Source organism: Drosophila albomicans, chromosome 3 (assembly GCF_009650485.2).
Source record: "Drosophila albomicans strain 15112-1751.03 chromosome 3, ASM965048v2, whole genome shotgun sequence".
NCBI classification, from domain to species: Eukaryota; Metazoa; Arthropoda; class Insecta; order Diptera; family Drosophilidae; genus Drosophila; species Drosophila albomicans.
The window spans coordinates 46,371,875-46,395,562 of NC_047629.2; the positions used below are offsets into that span (position 1 = coordinate 46,371,875).

Here is a 23,688-nt window from a genome sequence, read left to right on the forward strand (position 1 = left end):
ATACCCATTTAATATTATATTGTACTCTTAATAGGGTTATTTCATTATAATTTGTATTTTTGACGCTCTATATTGTTTTTAGTTTTTACATCTATTTTTTATAGAGCTTAAAAAAAGAGCTTAATAACAATTTTTTTTTTTTTGTAATGTTATTAACAAATTTTTCCAATCATTTTACAACAATGAAAATTACACAACAAACATGAACACAGCGGAGAAACCAGAACACACTGAAACGGAACATCCAGTTTACATTACAACATTTAAATCTGTACAAAATGAAGATGGCGAAACAACAATTCAAACAGAAAATAAAAGAGTTTCTCACGAGGAAGGCATCGTTGTTGAGGAAGTACTCAGTGACACAGAACCCAATGTGGAAGACATTACACAATCAAACGTTGAAATTACTGAAGTCAGCGAGCCTACAGGTGAATTTCTTAAAATACTTTTTTTTTCACATTGAAATATAAATACATGCATACTGTGGTTTAATTACACATATTAGAGATGGATTACATCAAGTCCTTTAAAAAATATGTATTTGCGAGATAGGTTTCTAAATTAACTCAACTACATAAATATGTACTTGGTTTGAGATTGCGACTTATATGTTTTGAATAAAAGTGATACACGAATAGCTTCAAATTCATTAACACAAACAAAATTCAAACAAAACAAAAACATAAATACTTAAATACAAGACACTCTGTTTAAATATTTTGGCACTATAACTACTAACAAATATTTCTGAAACTCTACCTAAGTACGTGTACGTTATATGTACTCAGGATGTATTTGTAAAAAAATGAGCGTAATACGTACATTACAAATATAGATATAAATATAGATTAACAGAAAATGCAAGTATATAAACACTAAACTTTATACAAAATCCAAAGTTTATGTGTTGTAAAGCATTATAAAAAATGCAAATATAATTTTAACAAAATAGTTTAGTGCTAACACACAAACACATAATTTTCTCTCAAACAGACCAATACAACAAAGAGTACACTATCACTGAACCTGATGATGTAAGTGAAGACACCATACCTACACAGACTACAGATAAAAAACCAAAACAGAAAAAGACACAACCAATTCATTTCGAACAGATTGACGAGACTGGGGAAATCGAAGGGGGATCTAGTGAGCCAAAAGACAAAGTTAAAAAGAAGCGTAAGGTTAAGGTTGATCAAGATAAATTAGGTGAAGATGTGGTTGAGCAAAGTCCTGTTGATGAAAGCCAGCCAGGGCCACTTTCGAGAAAAGACAAACCTAAAAAGAAGAAAATCATTAAGTCAAAGAAGGATGAAATGGATGATTATATTCAATTCCTTATCCATCAGGAGATTCCTAAAACAGTTTTACAACCGTATCTCCGCACAGAAATGGAACTTCCTCAAAGGGCTCGTCGTGATTCTTCTATTAAACCAATAAAACTTACTGCAATGAAGATTGAGAAGGTTGAGGTTAGGCAACCGAAAATGATTCAAATAAGTTCAGTGGCGGAATTCCCGCAAATGTTAAAATTGAAGACTCCCAAGCAACGACCACAGGAAGAGAAGAAACGGCGATCTAGCGAAGCCTCGTTTAAAAATAAGAAACTTAAGAGTTTGATAAGGTTTATACCATTCTCACCATATTGTTTCCCGTATACGGTTATTGAGCTGGATATCAATCGCGAAAATGGGCAGCTCTCTCGAAATTTAGAAGAGGCTGAGGAAATATTAAAGCTAAGACCTCAGAAATTCAAGCACACCAAACCCGAAAAAGCTGATTTGGAAATATTTGACATAGAAAGCATCGACAACGAGGATAAACCGATAGGCGAAGAGCAAGTGAAATCAAAGTACAAACGTTCAAAGAAAAACAAAGACGAAGAAGTTAACGAACCCAACAAACTAAAGATTGGTAAAGGAAAAATTCCACAAAATATTGAGGACATTGAAACTGTTGAATTGAAACCAGTTAAGTTGGATAAAGAAATCGAGGATATAACAGAGAAGCCGGAGAAGCCAATCGAAGAAAAACAACCGAAAAAGAAGGCGAGAAAACCTAAGGAGACCGACGAAACACTTGATTCGATACCGTTTGTGGATAGGGATGACGAGGAAATTGGAGATTTGAAACCATCGTTCAAATATGAGTTGGTAGAATTAGAGCCTGAAGAAAAATCGGAAGAGCAAGACAATAAAACTGAAGAAAATCCAATAACAGAACCCAAGAAGAAACGTAAATTAAAGCTTAAGACAGAACGTGAAGAGAACGTAGTAGAAATTGTTGACGTTTCTCCAAATGATACCGATGAAAAAATATATGAAATAACTGTAACTTCTTCAGAAATTGATGAAACTGATTCAAAGGAAAAGAAAATTCTTAAAAAGAAAGTGAAGCGCATGAATAAACTGGAATTGGATGAATTTATAGTAGAACTGAAAGAACAACCTGACCAAAATTTCTACGAAAATACTATGCACGATTTCTATGAGGTTAAGTTAACTGAGTTGCAACCAGAAGACATTTCTACTGATAAACCAGCAGAAAAAACTAAAAAACGTAAAATTCTGCATAAACGAGGAGAAGATGAAGAAATTGTTGAGATTGTTGAAACTGTTTCAATGCCCGGAGAGGAGCCACTATATGAAGTGACAATAAGATCGTCTGAATCTGAAAATAAAATTGATAGTCAAGACACAACCGATAAGCCAAAAATTAAAACTAAAAAGATGAAGAAGAACGACCTAGATGCCTATATACAACAACTGATAAATGCTGAAATTCCAGTAACAGAACTAGAAAAATATGAAAAAACCGAAATTGACGCTAAGCCAAAGAAGCCCAAGAAGATTAAGACTAAGCCGCTTCAGGACACACTTGATGAAAGTGAATCTTTTGAAATTGGTATTAGCCAGCAAGAACCGATTAAAAAATCCAAGTCTAAGAAACCAAAGCCATTAACTAAGGAAGAACAAGAGGTCATAATTGAACAAGATGATGTTCCTTCGTACGATGAATTCACAATTAACACTATCGACTCTCAGCCTGTTTCAAAGGAATTCGTGGAAGAGGAAGTTCATGAAGAACCTCTTAATGTTGATGACATTATAATGGAAATTCATGAAACACTTCCTATCGTTATTTTAGAAGAATATGCTGAAGATGTTCCGCAAATTGTAGAAGAGCTTGATCAAACTGAAAGGAAAATAACCAAAAAGCGTAAGGTCAAAACAAGAAAGGGATCAAAGCAGTATGAAATTGAAATTGTCGAAACAGAAAGGCCAGAAGATGAGCTTGACGATGCAAAGATCTTAGTTATTACAACCGAAATTGTGAAGGACAGTCCAGATGGTAATAATAAAGAACCTCATGCTCCACAGAAAACGGTTCGAAAAGTGAAAAAAGATAAACTTAAGGAATACATCGTTAGCGTAGTTGAAGAGGCTCCTACAGAACTTATTGCTAAACTTTCTGAAGATGTTTCTGTAGTTATTAAAGAAAAGAGTTTAGCCGATGACGATTTTACAAGCTTCACTACTACAGTAATTGATGACGTTACTGATACCGATGTGCAGCAAGTTGAAGAAGAAGCTGGCATCTTAACAAGATTGCCAAAAGAAAAGAAAAAGAAAATACTTAAGCCAAAAAAAGTAAAAATATCGGAAGATCAGTCACTTGATGTTGATCAGGAGGACCAGCAAGTGGACTATAATAGTGATGAAGTTCAATCACCCTCTGAACTACCAAGTAAGGATTATTTGGTCGAAATCACCGAAAGTATACCTAAGACAAAGAAGAAACCCGTAAAGAAACAGACTAAAGAACTAAATCCAGCTCCTATTTCCGAACATGTAATTCGTATTGAAGAGCTCGAACCTGAGGTAATAACTGAACAAATTATCAATGAAGAAGGAAAGGAAGTCGAAAAAATAACATCAAAGCGTAAAATAAAGAAGAAAACTGGTCCTCAAGAATATCTAATTGAAGTTATAGAAACTTACGTAGACAATCAGCCTGAAGAGGAATTAGTCATACAGACTACAGAAGTAACTCCCGTGCCAGAGTCCGAGACACCTAAGGATCACAAAATAAAAATTGTGAAAAAGAAAAAACCCAAAACAGAAAGTGTAGATAGTTATATTCAAAAGTTAATAGAGGAAGAATTACCTAAAGTAGAACTTGAGAACTTTGAGACCACCATAACAGATTCTGTACCAGATGTAAAGAAACAAAAGATAACAAAGAAACATCACAAGAAAACTACGGAAATCGTTGATGGTATTCCACATACAGTACATGAATTCACAATACAAGAGTTTGAGCCTGAAGAAGAAAAACCAATTCCGGAGTTCACAACAGAAATTGAAGATACGGATACCGCAGAAACGATAAAAGATTTTGAAGTCGAGATGCAAGAACAACAAAAACCTAAAACTAAGCCAAAGAAAGACAAGAAATCGAAGATTGATGTCGTCGAGCAAGAACCAGTTAAAATTGAAGATATTGCAGAGACTGTAAAAGTAACACAAGATGTTTCAGAAGACGGCAAAATAAAAGAAGTTCAAGTGAAAAAGCGTAAGATCATCCGAAAACAGGGCCCAACAGAGCATATTTTCGAAATAACGGAGACCACAAAGAGTGATGAGCCACTCACTGAAGTTACTGTTATTGAGGTTGCAGAAAAAGAGGAACCCTCCGACCAAATAGTAGAGAAACCCCAGAAGGTGAAAACTTCGATCAAAAAACCAAAGAAGCTCAAGCCAGAAGAAGTAGAAGACTATGTTATAAATATTGTGGAAGAGTTTGCAAGGCCTTTGGATGAAGACAAACTTATTAATATAGTGGAAGATACTCCTGAAACTCCTGAAGCTAAGCCAGTTAAGCACAAGAAATCTAGTAAAAAAGCGACGGATCATATTATTCGAATTGAGGAACTAGCTCCAGAAACTATAATTGAAGACGTAGTCAACGAAGAAGGCGAACAAGTTAAGCAAGTAAAAACAACCAAAAAGCTCAAGAAAAAGGATGGTCCAAAAGAGTATTTAATCGAGATAACCGAAACTTATCAAGAAAATAAGCCAGAAGCAGATATCGAATTCACCACTATCGAAATACCTAAGGAGGACGTCTCTACGGAGGAAGAGCCACAACCAATTAAGGTGGTACAAAAAATTAAGAAGAAGAAGGCAGTGAAAGACGATTTAGATAAATACATTCAAGAGCTTATTGAACGTGAAATCACCAAAACTGATCTTGAACAATATGAACCAACTGAAATGGAAACTAAGCCCAAACAACCCAAGAAAAAGGTCAAACATCATGTCAAGAAGAGAGAGGAAATAATTGACGGACTTCCTGTAACCGTACATGAATTTGATGTTTCCGAAGAAGAATCGGAACTTCTGGAGTCAGAATCGGAGCCACAATTAGATGAAACTGAGACTTTGCCCTTACTTCCAGATGAGTCCAGTAAATATTTAGTGAACGTGTTTGACGAAATCGTAGAACCTACAAAATACACTGAAGACATTACCGACACACTCATAGAACCGACTAAAAAAGAAAAGTCGCTTAAAAAGAAAAAGGTGGAGAAAGCTCCCATAATTTTAGATGAGGTAGATGCAGTAACAGAAATTATAAAACAGCCAACTGAAGACGGTACATTGAAGGACGTTACTGTGAAAAAACGTAAAGTAAAGCATAGGCAGGGTTCGCAGCAATTCGTTTTTGAGATAACTGAAACTACTAGAGAAGATCAACCTTTGGCAGAAGTTACAGTTATCGAGGTAACAGAAAATATACCTCAAAGTGAAGAACAACAACCAGTTATAGCCCACAAAACAGTTAAGAAACCGAAAAAATTGAAAATGGATGTCATCGAGCAATATATTGTTAATGTTATTGACGAGTTTGTCCAAGTTTCTCAAGATAATGTTCCGGAAGATGAAGTTAAGGAAATTGAGGAAGATGTTCCCAAGAAACCGAAGAAATCATCGAAAAAATACAAAATCAGTGAGCATGAGGAATTGGAGCAAGTTAGTCCAGATATAAAAGAAGAAGTTTATGATCAATTGGAAGAAGAAATTGTTGAAAGCCCAGATCAATACCCCGATTTTACGATTGATATTAAAGAAGATATTCCTATCGATGAAAAGAAACCAAAGAAATCAAAGAAACAACCAAAGGCGGTGACCGTCGATGAATCTAAACAGCCTGAGCAGGAAAACTTCTTAATTAAAGTATCATCTACAGAGGAATTGAAGAGAGATGAGTCACCAGAGCTAGAGTCCATTCTATCCCAGCCGGAAGAAATTCAACCAGATGACCAACCAATTTTCCATATTGAAGAAATTGAAACTGTTGCAGATTTGAGTGAAGAACAGGATGACAAGGTCGAGACTCCTCAAAAAGTGGTAACAAAGCGAAAGATCAAAAAGCAAATTGGTCCCAAAGAAGAAATTATCGAAATCGTCGAAACTATAAAGGATGGCTTGCCAGAATTTGAAGTTACAGTAATTACTGAAGAGGCCAAAAATGAAGATGTTGAAATTCCTCAAGAAGAAAAGCCAAAGAAAGTAAAGAAAACTAAAAAGGTTCAAAAGGATGATTTAAATGATTATATACAAAAACTGATTGAACAGGATATTCCAAAATCCGAACTTGAGAAATATGAAAAAATCGATTTTGATGAACCTGTTAAAATGAAAAAGAAGCCTGTCAAGAAAGTTAAGGTCACAGAAGATCAACCCCAAGACACTTCAGAAATATCAGTTGCTGAGACACCCGCAGAAAAATCAATGTCATCACAAAGTTCTGTGGACGAGCCTCAACTTATGATAACCGTCAAAGAATTTGAAGCACCAATGCCTGAAGAGTCTTCTTTCGAGGTAACTGTTCTTGAAGAATTTGTGGAAAACAAGCCAATTCCAGACGAACAGGGCGAAGTGAAAATTAAGGAAGTGAAAACTAAAAAAATTAAGCAGAAGAAGGGTCCAGAAGAAATAATTCATGACATAACAGTTATTCGGGACAAGGATACAGACGAATCTGAAATTACAATAGTAACTTCCAGTCCAAGCCAAGGCGAAGATCAAGAACAAGGAAAACCAGTAAAGAAGGAAAAACGAATTAAAAAGATTAAAAAGGACGATGTTGACAATTTCATTCAAGCAGTTATTGAAGAAGATTTGCCAAAAGAGACTGAGGATACTGTCGATATTATCGAAGAAACATCTCCTAAGCAAACTACTACCAAGCCGAAAAAAATGAAGAGGAAGGAAATTGAACCAACAACTGAGGAATCGAGTCCGATTGTTGACAATGTTCAACTTGTCGAACAAGAACCTGAGAAAGAACCCATAAGGGAAGAAGAGGTTCAAGTAGAAGAGACAATTCCATCTCCTGAAAAGCCTGAAGAAGTTGTTGCCCCTGAAGACGTCAAAATTTCTCAAAAGAAAAAGAAACCAGTTAAAGAAAAAGTAAAGGTTATTGAAGAGCAACCTGAGGAAAATGCTCCTGAGCAGTCGTTTGATGTTGTCGAACAAGACACTGATATTGAAAAGCCCGACAATACCGAATACAGCGTGACTTTCACTGAAGAACAACCAAAACATGAGAAGAAAACAGAAAAGACTCCAAGCAAGGTAAAGCAAATTGAAGATCAACCAGAACAATCAAAATACGAAATATATGTCAAGGAAAGTATCGCTGAACCCGAAAACCAATATCCATTAAACGTTGAAGTTATCGAAAGTGAAACAAAATCAGAAGAAACTACAGATGATGCTGGTGATATTCATAAAGTGGTTACAACTAAACGAAAGATAAAACGTCCAAAGGGTGAAACGGACGAAGTTATTGAAATTATTGAAGTTGTAACTGATGACCAACCTGATGCAGTGATTACAATTGTAGAATACGAGCCCGAGCAACCACAAAACGATGAAAAGCCAAAAGAGCCGAAAAAGAAAACAAAGAAAATCAAGAAAGATGACATTCACGATTATATTCAAAAACTAATAGACATGGAAACTCCAAAAACTGAACTTGAGAAATATGAGAAAATAGATTTTGAGCCGTTACCTAAGGAAAAGCCCACAGAACCTTTGGAAGTTAGTGTAACAGATACTTCTCAAACTGAAAAACCAAAGAAAGACAAAACATCGAAACCAATGGAATTAACTAAAACAGAAGAATCGCTGCCACAGCCATATGCTGATATTAAGGTCATAGAGGAAGAAGCTCCTGAACAACCTGTGGTTCCTGTGGAAGTGGTAGAAATAAAACCAAAAGTAGTGGAAATCAAGGAAGTAATTACTGAAGAGGGTATTCCCGTTCAAGAGAAAACCACTAAGCGTGTCTTGAAAAAGAAGGGACCACAAGAAGACACAACTTACAAAATCACCACAATTGAAAGTGAAGATAAAGAATCTGTTACGGTTATTGTTGATGAGGAACCAGAAGTTGCTCCAGTAGATATAACTGAAAGTCAACCAGAGAATGAGGACGTTAAAGCACCAAAAGCAAAGCCAAAGAAAACGGTCAAGAAAATTAAAAAGGATGATTTGGACGATTATGTCAAGAAATTAATTGAGGAAGAAATACCAAAGATCTCAATGGAAAAGTACGAAAAGGTGGAAATGCCAGAAAAACCAAAGCAACCAAAAGAAATCCCAAGCGAAAGTGTTCCAGAAGAGGATACACCTACTAGGCCAGAACAACCATTAGCAGATCTTGAATCAATCAAACCTAAAAAGACCAAAACAGTTAAGCCACAGCCAGTTGACAAGATAGAACAAACACCAGACGAACCGACAGAGACTATTGTAGGAACTGAAGACGTTACGGAAGACACACCAAAACATATTGCACACCCCGAGGACACAGCCACAGCACAAATTACACCAAGCGCACAAGATGAGAAATCTACTCAAGAAGACACTAAAGAAACAATTCAGAAAACAATTAAGCATAAGAAAGCTAAGCCAGACACAGTTCAAAGCGTTGAAACAAGTAAGTTATTAGATGAGAGTTTTGGAGCCTTAAAATTCCCACCGCACATGCAGCATTTGCTCCTTTGTCTGTGTCTTTTGCCTTTGTTAACGTCCTTTTAAATCTACGTTGAACTCCAATTTTTGCGCCTATACCTTCCTCGTTTTGTCTGTTTCACTTTCCCTTATTATTTCTTACACTCTTTCTCTCTCTTCTTTTACACTGAATTTGTGCTCCCTAATTTGAGAATAAATTCTATTATTATATTTCAGCCGGTTATACTCTATACCTTTATAAACACAATAACCAACCAAACCTAACCCAATGCATGTTTATGTACTTCAATAATCTATCCACTTATTTTTAAATTATATTCCATATTTCAATTAATCAACATATTCTGTAATATGACTAACAGTTTCTTTTATATGTAACATTTTTTTTAATATATAGGATTTTTTTATTTTGGGCAAGTGCTCAAGTTAATCGAAACAAACGCTGTATATAGTGTTAAATATTTATCAAGCTCTACGATATGCTTGCCTTCTTCTGCGAAAGCAATGCACGGATTCATCTTAGGGGCCTAAGAATTAAATTACTAACTATAAATAAATTTTTATATTAGGTGAAGCACCCGAGGTTCATAAGGATTATCACATAAGCGTAATCGTAGAAGAACCAGTTGAAAGAGAAGAACAGCCCGACAGGATTTTGGAAGTGAGAGTCATTGATGAAGTTGCCGAAATCGAAGAATCACAGCCCATCGTTGAAGAAGTCGAAGAAGAGGATGAACAACCAACAGATGGTACTGTTGAAGATGTTACGAAGCCAAAAACAAAGAAGAAGAAGATTGTTAAAAAGAAGACCAATGAACACGATGATATTATTCAAAAGCTGCTTGAGCAAGAGATTGAAAAAACCGAATTGGAAAAATACGAGAAAATGGAGTTTGATCTTCCTAAGAAACTAAAACCAGAGTTTGCAAACCTTGAACCAATGAAAATTGAGCGAACCGAACACAAACCAACAAAGGTGACAATTGTTGAAGCTGCAGAGGTTCCAAAGACTGTTAAGTTGAAGCCTGGCAAACGGAAGGAAAAGCCTTCTGAAGAACAGGCAGTACAACTTCCCAAATTCAGGCTAAAGACGCGCATGACAATGGTCGAATATCCGCCAGTACCTCAAATACCAAAACTGACTGACATAGGTGCAGTAAAAGACAATGGTGAGCTCTCTCGCAATATTGAAGAAGCCGAGGAGGTATTGAAGTTTAAGCCCCACAAGACAAAGAAAATCAAGAAAATAAAGGATGACTTAGAGAAGGTGGAGCTCGAAAAGTATGAGAAATACGTTAGTAGCGAAGAAGAACCCGAAGAACAGAAGCCATACCAGAAACCAGAAAAGGCTCAAAAGACAGAAGAAAGTCCTGAAGATGTCAAACTTAAGATTGGCAAGGGCAAGAAGAAGCCTAAGGAGGAAGAGTCTCAAGAAAATGTTACTCTCAAAAAGATACCACAGAAATCTGTAGAAAGTGAAGAAGTGGTTGAAAAGAAACCTAAGGAAAAGGATGTAGTAGTTATTGAAGAACTTCCAAAGCAGCCCAAGGAACAGGACATTCAAGTCGAACCGTTTGAGCCAATTGATTTTGAGCATCCTGAATATGTACCAGAAGAGCTTGAACAAATCGAGCAACCTGAAAAGCCCGAAAAGACGAAGAAACCCGGTAAGACCAAATACAAGCCAAAGGAGAAATCCAAGCCGGAACAGGACACTATCATAACAGAAATTGTTCCTGGTAAGCCTAAGGAAGAAGAAGAGGTACCTGAACAACAAGTCAAGTTCCGTAAACCTGAGAGTGAAGCTCCTGAAGAGACTGACACTCAAATTAAATTAAAGCCTGTTCAAAAACCTGTTGAGGACACAGTAGTTGAAGATGTCGTTGTTAAGTCCAAGGACGAGGAACCTCAGCCTACAGTTGAAGAGTCTAAGCCCGTTGAGGAAGTGAAAAAGCCTAAGAAAACGAAATCTAAACCAGTTGCACAAAAAGAAGAAGAAACTACAGTGGAACAACCAACAGAATTTGAGATTTCAGTTAAGGACGAGGAAATAATTAAAGAAAAGCCAGTTGAAGAAGAAAAGCCTAAAGAAGTAAAGGTAAAACAAAAGAAACCAAAGGAGGCTCCTGCTGCCGAAGTTGAAATCGTCGAGGAAACACAGACTGTCGATGTACCTGAAGACATACCCGTTGAGTACAAAATTACTACAACTGTTTTGGAACCCGAGGAAGCTCCAAAGGAACATCAAGTCAGGGTTTTGGACTTTGATGAAAGGGAAGTCACTACTGAGGAAGTTGTTGAAGAAAAGGTTGTAACAAGAAAGAAGAAGCCAAAGCCTCAACAACCAGAAGTATTTGAAGTCACTCTAAAGGAGCCAGAGGAAACACAACCAGAACCAGAAGAAATCACTGCTGAGGTTGTGATACCAATAAAACAACCTGAACAGGAACCTGAGCAGTACGAAGTGGAATTGAAGTTAACCGAATCACAACCACAAGAACAGGAAATAACAGTTAAGAAGAAACCTAAGAAGAAGCCTGTGGAGGAGGTAAGAGAAGTGGAACAACACGTGGTGAAAGAAGTGGAAGTCCAACCGGCCGAAGAAGAAGAGGTTATTGTTCAAGAAGAACAAATTAGTCAAACTGATACTCCGAAATCTTTCGAGTTCCAAATTACTGAAACGCAAGCTCCTCAAAAGAAACCTGAAGAAGTTATCGAAGAAAAGCCGGTTGAAAAGGTGAAAGAAAAGGCACCCAAGCCGATTGAAAAGACAGACTCTTACCAGATCAGCATTAAAGAATCTCAAGTTGAAAATGTTCTCGAAACGACAAAGCAGCCAGAAGAGGAAGTTCCTGAAGAGGTAGTTTTTGCCCCAAGGCCAAAAGAAGATAAAACATTTGAGGCAGAGTTTGTCATAACGGAACCAAAACGTGAAGAAGTTGCCGAAGTTGAAGCCGAAATCAAACCGAAGAAGACTAAGAAACCAAAGAAAACTGAGGAGGCCGTTAGTCACGATATTAAGGTTGTCGAAGTATCTGCACCGGAGGAAGTAGTAGATGAAGCTCCACAAATTGAAATTGTTGAGAAAGAAACAGTGATTGCTGAAGAAAAGCCGGATGAATATACAATTCGTGTATCTGAAACAAAAGAAGCACAACCAGATGAGCCTACACTTGCACAATTTACTGTAAAGAAGGCAAAGCCTACTCCAGAAGCTACTGAGGAGCCGGAAGCTGAGTTTGTTCTTAAAGAAAGCAAGCCAATTGAAACCGTTACCGAAGACGCCCAAATAAAGACGAAGAAGCCCAAAAAGAAGGTTAAGGATGTTGAGGCAGAGGAATTAAAGATACAGATTTCGGAAGAAGTCCCACAAGAAGTTCCAGTAATCGAAGAAATCGAAGAAGTTGCAATCAAAGAAAAAGAGGAAGCTCCTGTGGAATATAAATCGTATGAAATTGGAGTGAAGGAAACAGTTCCAGAAAAGCCAGTGGCACCTGTGGAAGATGAATTGGTTGTTGAACCAGTCGTTGAAGAGCCTCAACCTGCACCTGAAGAACTGAAGGTGAAAGTTATTGAAGAAACTCCACGTGAAATTATAGAAGAAGTTGTGGAGGAGGACGTTAAAGTTATTCGTAAGAAGAAACCCAAGCCACAAGTTTCAGAAGAGCCGGAGACTCAAGTGAGCTTTACAGGTCCAAAGCCGGTAGATGAGGTTGAAGCAGTACAAAGCGTCACCATCGTACCTGAAGTTCCAACTGATGAGGAGGCTGCTGAGCTCAAGATAACCGTTATTGATGAAATTTCTGAGCCCCAGGAACTAATTCAAGAAATAGAAGAAATCGACATTATTGAAGAAGAAAAGATTCAACCTATTCCGGAAGATATACCCGCAGACTTTAAGTTTAGTCTTAAAGAGACAGAGGCACCAAAGGAAACGGTCGAGGAGTTACCAGAAGAACAATTTACCATTAAGAAGAAGAAAAAGGTGCCTGAGCAACTTATTGTTGAAGAACCTGAAGCTGTATTCGAAATTAAGCCCAAGCCACAAGTCGAGGAGGTAACTGAAGAAGCCAAGATCAAGAAAAAGTCCAAAAAGCCAGTTAAAGAAGAAGAAGCTGCCGCTGAGCTTAAAGTAACAGTCATCGAGGAGGTAGCACCAGGACCAGATGTTATTGAGATTGTGGAAGAAGTTGAGGAAACTCCAGAAGAAATAATTGTCGAACAGCCAGAAGAGAAACCAGTTGAGTACAAATTCAAGGTTTCTGAAAGCCAACCAGAAGCTCCAGAAGTACCTGAAGAGCAGCAAGTATCGCTGCCGAAGAAAATACCAAAGCCCGTTCAAGTGACTGAAGAGCCTGAAGCTGAAGTTACTCTAAAACCTAAACCAAAGGTTGAAGAAGTAAAAGAAGAAGCAAAAATAATCAAAAAGAAACCTAAGAAGCCAGTTGTGGAAGAAGCTGCTGAAGAAGTGACTGTCAAGGTCGAAGAAGAAATCACTCCAGAGCCAATAGTTGTAGAGGAAGAAGTAATTGAAGAGGTTCAAGTTAAGAAATCAGAAAAACCATCCCTAGAAGAAGAAATTGATGCTGCCGTTTTTAAATTAAAGAAGCCTGAATCACCTGAAGAAGACGAAGTGGTAGCAGAGGTTACTCTGAAGCCAAAGGTTCCCAAGGAAGTTCAGGACGAAGAGTTCTCGGTGGACGTCAAGCTACCAAAGGAAAAGAAGGTTTCTGAGGAAACATCTAACGAAACAGTGCAACTTAAGAAAAAGAAGAAGCCACAGAAACCTGTAGAAGAGGCTGCTGATGAACTCCAACTCCAACAAACTGTTATTGAAGAAAGACCAGTTGAGATTGAAGAAGAGGAAATTGTTGAGGAAGCCGTTATTATACGTAGAAAGCCTAAAAAACCCATTGAACCAACTATTGAAGACCTTGAAGAAACTGAATTTAGCCTTTCATTCAAGAAACCACATACCATTACTGAAGGTGTGGAAGAGGCAGCAACAGTTCTGAAGAAGCGTCCAGTCAAACCTACCACCCACGACGAAGCTGCAGCAGAATTGTCAATAAAACGTCTAGAGGAAGAATACGAAGAAGGCGATGATATTGAAGAATTTGTTGTTAGCCAGCGTAGAAAGCCTAAGGAGTTGCAAATTACAGATGAAGCAGACCAAGAGTACACAGTCAAGAAGCTTAAACGTCGCAAGAAGGTTGACATTCCAGAATTCACAGATGTTGAAAACGTTACTTTCCGCGCTAAGAGCACAAAAACCAAAGAAGACGTTGACCAAGAATTCAATATTGCTCTTGATTCCTATGCTGAAGAAGAGGTATCAATGTCTGGAAAGGTGAAAATTAAGAAACCTATTAAAAAGACGTACTCTGAAGCAACAGACGAGGCAAAGATCAAAATCATACAGGACTATGATGACGGGGAAGGTCCAATCATTGAAGAAATACGCGACGACGAGGATACCATAGATGAAGTTGAAGAGCCAGAGGAGTACATGGTAGAAGAATTACCTCCAGATGAGGTAGACTTCAAGCTTAAACCAAAGAAGCAACCTAAGCCAACTTACTCGGTTCAAGACGAAGAGGAAGAACAATTCCTTATTGGTATTCGACAGCCGAAACGCGATTCTGTAACGTATGACGAAGATTCTCTTACATTCAAAAAGAAGCGTAAAGTCATTCAACAACTCTTTAATGAAGGTACGTAGGTTCTCTACATATCCAATCAATTTGTCAAATATTTAAATATAATTATCAACTTGGTTTAATTTAAACATCTGCTTATATGGCAATAGCTTACAAAATGAGGTAAAACTCCCTTGAAAAAAAAAACACAAATGTTAGTAGCTAACGCATAACGATCCATTGTTTACGCAACCTTTTGTTTTTCTAATACCAATTCGCATATTAAAGAATATTGTGCATAAATAACGTATTTACTTTTCACTTTGTAACAGATGGCGCTTCACTTAACATTACCAGAGAAATGGATGTGGAAGGTAAGTAAATGATAAAATCGAACAACAGTGTATAGTATAATGTTAATATTATCAAATTATTTTTAGAATCCAATACCGAGAACATTATGTATTCTATCTGCAATTATATTGCGGACAACGACGAGGCTATTAACTTAGTTGAGGGTGAAAAGGTCCTGGTTATTGGTCGCCATAGCTCTGAATGGTGGTACGTCAAGAAGAGCATCACAGAGGAAGAAGGTTGGGTACCCGCCCAATACCTTATGGGACCCGAGGAATATGACCAATATGTTCAAAACAAACTGCATGAGAAGATCGATAAGTTACCCGTCTTTGAAAGTAAGTTTGCATTTAACTAAGCCTTGTTGTTGTCTAACACTCTGCTAAACTGTCTCGTCTACGTTATTAACACATTTCAATTAATGTTTTGTGATTGTGCAAATGAAGGACCTGGACCTGAAGACAAGCCGATTGCCCCACGTTTCATTGAAAAGCTGCAGCCTATTCATTCACTTGATGGTTACACTGTTCAGTTCGAATGTAAGGTTGAGGGAAGTCCAAGACCTCAGATTGCGTGGTTCCGCGAAACTGCTATCATTAAGCCTTCGCAAGACTTCCAAATGTTCTATGATGATGATAATGTAGCCACTTTAATTATTCGCGAAGTTTTCCCAGAAGACGCTGGCAAATTTACTTGCGTGGCCAAGAATGCCGCTGGCTTCACATCAACCACAACAGAATTGATTGTGGAAAGTCCTTTATCTGATCATGGCTCAGATGCCACTGCATTGTCACGCAGGAGTATGTCGCGTGAATCCTCATTGGCTGATATCCTTGAGGGCATTCCACCAACATTCTCACGCAAGCCCAAGGCACAATATGTCGACGAGGGCAGCAACGTTATTCTGGAATGCCGCCTTGTTGCGGTTCCCGAGCCCGATATTGTGTGGACCTTTAATGGCGAAGATATCGATGAGGAGGAAATTAAAAACATTCGTATCGTAACTGAATCTGATATGCACATGTATTGTAGCGTTGTTCATATTACTAAAGTGAAGAAATCTCAGGAGGGGACCTATGAAGTTATAGCTACAAATCGTGAGGGCGAATCGCGTCTGCCCATCACACTTAAGGTGCGAACTTCCGACAAAGAAGCCCCACAAATTCTAGAACCGCTGCGTAACATGGTAGTTCGTGAAGGAGAGAGCGTCATGCTCTCTACCCAGATTGTTGGCAATCCACCACCCAAGGTAACGTGGTACAAGGATGGCAAGCCTATTAAGAATGGCAAGACCGATAAGGATATTCATACTCTTACCCTCATCACGCCAAAGAAGTCGGAGAAGGGAGAATATACTGTCAAGGCTGTCAATCCTTTGGGCAGTGTGGAAACTACTGCTAATCTGACGATTGAAGGTATGTTAAATGTTTAATGTTATTTTTCAGTTAAGTAAATATTTTCAAAATTTTTCGGCAATGAATCACTAAATGTTTCTTATTTAGAACCGACAACTGGTAATGCTGAGCCTCCACTGTTTGTGGAACGTTTCGAAGAGCAATCTGTACCACAAAAGGGTGTTATTCGACTACCAGCAAAGGTGTCCGGCAACCCTGTACCAGAGGTTCAATGGCTATTTAACAACAGTCCGTTGTTCCCCAACGAACGTATTCAGCAAGTGTACGATGGTGAAAATATTGAGCTCGTCATTCAGAATGCCAATCCTGAAACAGATTCGGGTGACTACAAGTGCATTGCCAGCAATCCTGTTGGCAAGACATCGCACGGTGCCCGCGTTATTGTCGAAGTCGATGAGGTGACCTTTACCAAAAAGTTAAAGAAGACAATTACCATTGAAGAGGTGCAATCGTTAACGTTGGAGTGCGAGACTTCTCATGTGGTAACAACTAAGTGGTTCTTCAATGGCAAGGAGTTGAGCGGCATGGACCATCGCGTTGTTGTTGAGGATGGCAAGACACACAAGCTGGTCATAAGGAACACAAATCTTCGTGATTCCGGCAAATATGTGTGCAAGGTCAAGAAACAAGAAACCGAATCAACTGTGGAGGTTCTAAAGCGTAAACCAGACTTTATAAAGGTTCTAGAAGATTACGAGGTAACTGAGAAGGATACCGCCATTCTGGACGTTGAGCTGACAACTGAATCGACTGAGGTCACCTGGTACAAGGACGGCGAAAAGATTACAATTGAAAGCAAGAACTGTGAATTCATCAAGGATGGCAAATCGAGACGTTTGGTGATACACGATACAACCATACATGATGAGGGCGAATACACGTGCAAGATCGAGGGTCAAGAGTGCAGTGCAGAACTGACTGTCATTGAACTACCACCAGAGATTGTAACTCCATTGAAGGATGTGTCTGTTACTAAGGGCGAAAATGCTATATTCCACATTGAACTAAGCAAGGGCGATGCTCTGGTAAAATGGTTCAAGAACGGCAAAGAAATCAAGTTCGACGAACGCATTCAACTCGCAATTGATGGCAAGAAACAATCCCTTCGCATTGTCAAGGCCAAGCCCGAAGATGTGGGCGAGTATTCCATAGAGGTTGGCGAACAAACTTCCAAGGCAAAACTGACTGTCGAAGAGCCATTGGTTGACTTCATAGTGCGATTGCCAGATGTTACACTCGCCACAAAGACAACAGATGCTGAATTTACCGTTGAACTGTCTCAGCCGGACGTTGAAGTTACGTGGTGTAAGAAAGGCAAGCCCATTAAGCCAAATAAGAAGCATGAGGTATTCGTTGAGGGCACAGTGCGTCGCCTGGTCATCCATGATGCCAGCGATGATGATGCGGGTGAGATCAGCTGTATTGCTGAAAATGTCACCAGCAGCACTAAACTGTGCGTTGAAGAGCTTAAACTGCCACCCGTGATTACCTCTGACAAGGATCAAACCATCAAAGTAAAGGAGGACGAGGATGCTACCTTCACTGTCAAGTACACTGGCGCTCCGACTCCAGAGGCCGTATGGACATCGCGCAAGGTTGTCATTCCTAAGACAAAGCGTACAATCCCAACCATCGATGAACAATCCGCAACTCTAACCATTAAAAAGGTCGTTGACGATGATGAGGGCGAGTACACGGTCAAACTGGTCAATCCTGTGGGTGAGGCCGAAGCCAGCCTACACTTGGTCATTATGCGTAAGTATTATTAATTGACAATGCAGTTAACGAGGCGGAAATGCGAGCAGCTCTGACCTTTGTCAAACTCTTACATTTAGGCAAACCCACGGCACCTGGAACCCCTCAGCCACTGGAGGTAATGCACGACTCGATAACACTTTATTGGAGGGCGCCCGAAGACGATGGCAAGTCCGAAATCATTGAATACATTCTGGAGTACCATGATGTTAAGGAAGAAAAGTAAGTACTGCTCATATCCAACTAATAAAACATTAATTAATTCCTTTTACTTCTCAGATGGACTGAGATTCGCAAGATTAAGGACACAACGTATACGATAAGCAAACTAAAGATCGACACCGAATATGTGTTCCGTTCGATTGCGGTCAACGAAGTTGGCCCCTCACCGCCATCACCTGCATCGCCACCTATTCGTCTGGTGCCCAAGGTTCAGACCGAGGCACCCAGCGTACGCGAGCCACTGCAGGATATTGTCAGTGAACTGGACAAGGAAGTGACACTATCCTGTGTGTTTGGCGGCATTCCTGAGCCAAGCGTTACCTGGAAGAAGAACGGCAAGATCATCGAGTCTACGACCAATGTGCGCTACGAAAATCGGGTGGCCAAGTACATCATTGAAAAGACAACCATTGAGACTGAAGCCACCTACACATGCGTGGCAACCAATGAGAAGGGCACAGTGGAGACATCGTGCAGACTGAAGCTGCAGCAGAAGCCAATCGTGGAGATTGAGGACAAGTATGTGGCACAGAAACTGCGCACTGGCGCTACTCTCAGCATTCCAGCAACGGTTCGTGGCTATCCCAAGCCCACAGTCACCTGGCACAAGGAGACTATCGAGCAGAAGTCGACCAAGGAGATTACCATTGAAACCACCGAAACAAGCTCTACCTATACGATTAAGAAGGTAACTCGCGAGCACTCTGGTCGCTACAAGGTGACGGCCACCAATGAGTGGGGCTCCACTCATATGGAGTGCACGGTACAAGTAATTGATAAGCCAAGCAGGCCGCAATCGTTGGAGGTTAAAGACATTAAAAAGGATTCAATTACCTTGGAATGGACGCCGCCAATTGACGATGGTGGCATGGATATTAGCAAGTACACGTTGGAGAAATGCGATGTGCAGAACAACGTATGGATGAAGGTCTCCGATTTCGACAAGGAGATCAACTCGTATGCCATTCAAAAGCTTTCCATGAATGCCCAATACATGTTCCGTGTTGTGGCTATCAATCCTATTGGCGAATCCGAACCAACGGAGAGTCAAACAGTCACAATCACCAAGAAGTTTGGTAAGTGCACAATGATTAAGTTTTACCATTACAAACAAATTTTAATTCACAACCACGCGTAACTTTGAAATAGGCAGATTGATGCACAATTTTGCTAAACAATAATTACACTAAATAATTCGATTTGTATTAGTCCGCTCGAATTAAAGCTCCGCTTAAAAACTTAGCTGACAATTGACGAAATTGGCGCAAAATTGAAGCCAATACGAATAGAGCTACCAGATTGACAGAACAAAAAAGCGCGCAATTGTTGCCAATACGAATGTTGCCAGCTCGATCCTTTTGGTCCATTTGCAAAGAAATTACCAGCTGACTACTAGAAAAATTAATTACAATTATCACAAAAACGCTATGCTTTTCTTCTACCTATTGTCGTAGAAAATATATTTACGAAAAATGTCTACCAGCTTTATTGATTGATGTGGCAACCTTAACCTAACTACCGAACTGATATTACATATTAGTATTTTTAAGCAATGTGTACACACTTTTTTTTGTTTTTACGCTTCTCAACGGTCGTGTTTTAATTCAAATTTATTAATAATAATATGAATTGCAGAGAAACCATCCCCACCACGCGGCCCCACCGCCGTCTCTGGCATGAACGACACATCGTTCACACTGTCCTGGGAACCGTCGGAGAGCGACGGAGGCTCGAAGATAATCGAGTACATTGTGGAAATCAGGGAAGAGACTGAGACAGTCTATCGCTCGGTGGGCATCACGACGGGCACTGTGACAAACATTCAAGTGGAGAAGGTTGTGAGAAACAAGGGCTATCTGTTCAGGATCTACGCTCGTAACGAGGTCGGCACCAGCGAGGCGTTCGAGACCACGGAGAAGATTGTTGTGGGTCGCAAGATAAGTGAGTAAAAGTCGCAGTTTCCCATAATGATAATTGCTTCGTTGCTTATTGCCAAATTGCTTTCTCTTAACGCCATTAACATTTGCTTTGCCTTAATTTTGCGCCCTGCACCAGCAATTGAAGACATGGGTATGTTCCAAAGTCCGCAAAAAGTTTCCACCAAAATCATTTGTATTCATATTATGCACTCCTCTTGCAGCCCCGCCATCGCCACCTCAGAATCTGAGGGCGCCGGATGTGACAAGTCGCAGCGTCACCCTCGACTGGGAGGTGCCAGCCCGCAATGGAGGTTCCGAAATTACAGGTAAATTGTAGAATCCTTGAAGATTCCTCCGTACTAAAGCTATTAAATATATATTTATTAATTACGATTCATAAAACATTTCTACTTCCTTTCAGGCTACTGTGTGGAGAAGAAGTCTTCCACATCGACCAGCTGGACCAAGGTCATTACACTGGATGCACATCAGCTGCACTACACCATTGACAATCTGAAGGAGAAGTGCGAGTACTGGTTCCGTGTCTCGGCGGAGAATGAGGCTGGTTTAGGTGCACCAGCCGTCACCGAGAGCGTCTCGCTAAAGACACATGCCAGTGAGTATTGTTTGATATTTAAACGAGTGCACATTGGATAAGTATTTGCTATGTATTTTTGTAGCTGTACCATCGCCACCAACTGCTCCACTGGAGGCGCGAGTTCTCGCTGCCAATGCACACATATTCGAATGGGGTATTCCCGAGTCAGATGGAGGTGCGCCACTGCTCGGCTATCACATTGCCATACGTGACATGAAGAAGTCCATGTGGATTGAGGTTGGTCGCGTGCCAGCCGGTGTGCAAAAGTTCCAGATTCGCGATCTGCAAGAGAATCACGAATACATGATTCGCATATTCGCCAAGAACGAAATTGGTCTAAGTGAACCTTTGGAATCCGAAGAGCCATACAAGGTGATGACTGCGGGTAAGTATCTGAACGCACAATAACATCGATTGCTATTGATAATATCTTTCGCATATTTTGTAGGTCACGAAAGTCTGCCAGATGAGCCGCGTACTGAGATGAGCACATGCAACACATCGTCGTGGTTGCGAGACCACAACATGGATGCAGACATTCATTCGTATGCGCGCGGCAGACTGCTTCAACGCGATGAGTACTTCTTCCGTCTGTGGGCACAAATACCCCAGAAGAAGAAGAAGGACTCCAAGTAGTATGTAAATGAGACAACTACGAACTAATCAACTTAGCGATAGCAAGTACCAGACATGACATAAACGAAATGAAACTTAGGATTAGGCTTAAGCATACTCTACTACTATTTCAATTTTTGTATTTAATTCATTATTTCTTTTGTAGCTTTTTTTGTACTTTGAGAAAGAAAACACACAGAGTTTGTAAAGATAATGTAGTGATTGGAATTGCGTCCAGCTTAGTACAGCGATGTCCACGACATTCTCCCCCTCCAGAGACAAAGAGTGCGAGCGAAGAAAATACTTAATGTATTTGGCGGGGGGAGGCGTGGACGTGGCTGTGAGTTGTGTCGCCCATTACATAATCTCTGTAGTAATTTTTGATTCGTTATGATTTGCATAAATTCTTATGATTTTCTTCACTTTATTTTTGTAAGCTGTGATAAATTTATCAAATTCGAAAGCGTCAAACGATATGAAAAGCCATGAATTCAGCGCCACGACTCAACGAGCATCGGGCAACGGCAGCCAGTGGACCACAACAGCAGCAATAGCAATTCGTAACAACAATAACAATCCGAGGGGCAACAACAATAACACAACAGAGCGGACTCAATATCCTCTAGGGAGACAAACAACAAATGGTGCAATTCGATATGAGTTACGAGTATGTTTGTGCTATATTTGTGTGTTGCCCATTTGATTGTCTGTTCTCTGCTGTCGCTGTTCAGTTGTCGCACTGCTGGATGCTGTTGCCTTTGCCGTGTGTTCGCAGTGCGCTGAATTGATGGCCAGAGAAACAGAGGGTTACATAACTATGTAAAACAAAACCAAATAAAGAAAAACAATTATAATAAAAAACAAATTTAAATGAATTTTTAACGAATATATTAAAGTGGTTTCAACTCGTTGCGGCACACAAACTTTTTACCCAACTGACTACGAAAAATCAACTAATTAATTCATTAGTCTCGGAGACAAAAATAGAAGCTGGAGCTTCCAGAGTCCCCGAGAGTTGGGAGGAGACGGTGGAGTTGCAAGTTAACATAACTTTGCACGTTGCAAAAGTTTTCTATTAAGTTTTTCTATTCTAAAACTTAAAGTCGGCAACCAAACAATGGCAGCTACCAGTTTGGCCAACACATGCGTGTCCAGGACAAGCACCAGACCCAGATCGACCAAAGTGAGAAAGAGATGGAGATATAGTTAGAGGGAGATGGTGAGAGAAACTACTGTTACGCGTCGTTGAACTTATCTGGTGACAGGGCAAATGCTGCATAAAGTTTCCACAGAGAATTGTGTGCGAATTTAATTAAAGTTTTTGCGGTTGCCACTAATCAAAAGATATTATCTAAAATGTTATATGTGTTGTACACAGTTACTTTGCTTGGCAAATAACTTTGCAGTCCCCTCTCCCTCTCTCACAATTTCTCGTTACAAAACTGTAATTTACACTAAGCTTCTAGAGTTACCACTAGTCTAGCTGTCTCCAGGGGATGGGGGATGGAGGGGGCCTGGTCAGCAGCAGAATTCAATTTGAGAACGAGCTCATAAAGCTAAACATATTTCCGGCACTTTTAAATTGTACACAAACAATACACAAGGCGGCATCATTCAGCTATTGATACTGTGGACTGTCAGTTGGCCAACGTATTTTTGCGTATACACTGAACAAAACAAGCGGTATTTACTTAAAGTATTTCCAGCATATTGATTTCATATTTTCTTTCAATTGGTCAATCAAAATATCAATACATTTATTTGGAATTTTTATATGAAATGCAAACAAAGTGGCTACTATAAAACGCTAGATGGCGCCACTGTGTTATAAAACCGTATCAAACTTTTGAATAACTTTAAAACAATTTATTTAACATGTACTTAAATCTGTTTATTAGTAATGATTTAAAGTCAGTGACAGAGAAAATATGGATAAGAAGTAAATCACTTGTTGTTTTTGATATTTATGACATCTACCATAGTCTTTAAAATAAAGACCGTTAGGCATAGTAAAGATATTTTTACGAATTGTTCACTACGAAATGCTAATCAGAAATTCCTTTACACTTTTCCTTGAAAGTAAGTCCATATACTAGAGTATTCAAATAATTTTCCGCCTGT

The 23,688-nt window shown here is 39.4% G+C and overlaps 1 protein-coding gene across 1 annotated transcript in view; it reads left to right on the plus strand.

The window, feature by feature from the left end:
- Positions 1-22,453, plus strand: part of LOC117567728 (titin) — a 121,180-nt gene extending 98,727 nt beyond the window's left edge. The window contains 14 exon segments of the mRNA XM_052005716.1: positions 213-431; positions 997-9,015; positions 9,620-14,764; positions 15,022-15,063; positions 15,130-15,381; positions 15,490-16,458; positions 16,546-18,213; positions 18,294-18,435; positions 18,493-19,511; positions 20,071-20,376; positions 20,576-20,680; positions 20,776-21,020; positions 21,022-21,337; positions 21,401-22,453. Coding sequence (XP_051861676.1) covers positions 213-431; positions 997-9,015; positions 9,620-14,764; positions 15,022-15,063; positions 15,130-15,381; positions 15,490-16,458; positions 16,546-18,213; positions 18,294-18,435; positions 18,493-19,511; positions 20,071-20,376; positions 20,576-20,680; positions 20,776-21,020; positions 21,022-21,337; positions 21,401-21,588 — 18,635 coding nt within the window. The 3' untranslated portion in view covers positions 21,589-22,453.
- The last annotated feature ends 1,235 nt before the right edge of the window (positions 22,454-23,688 follow it).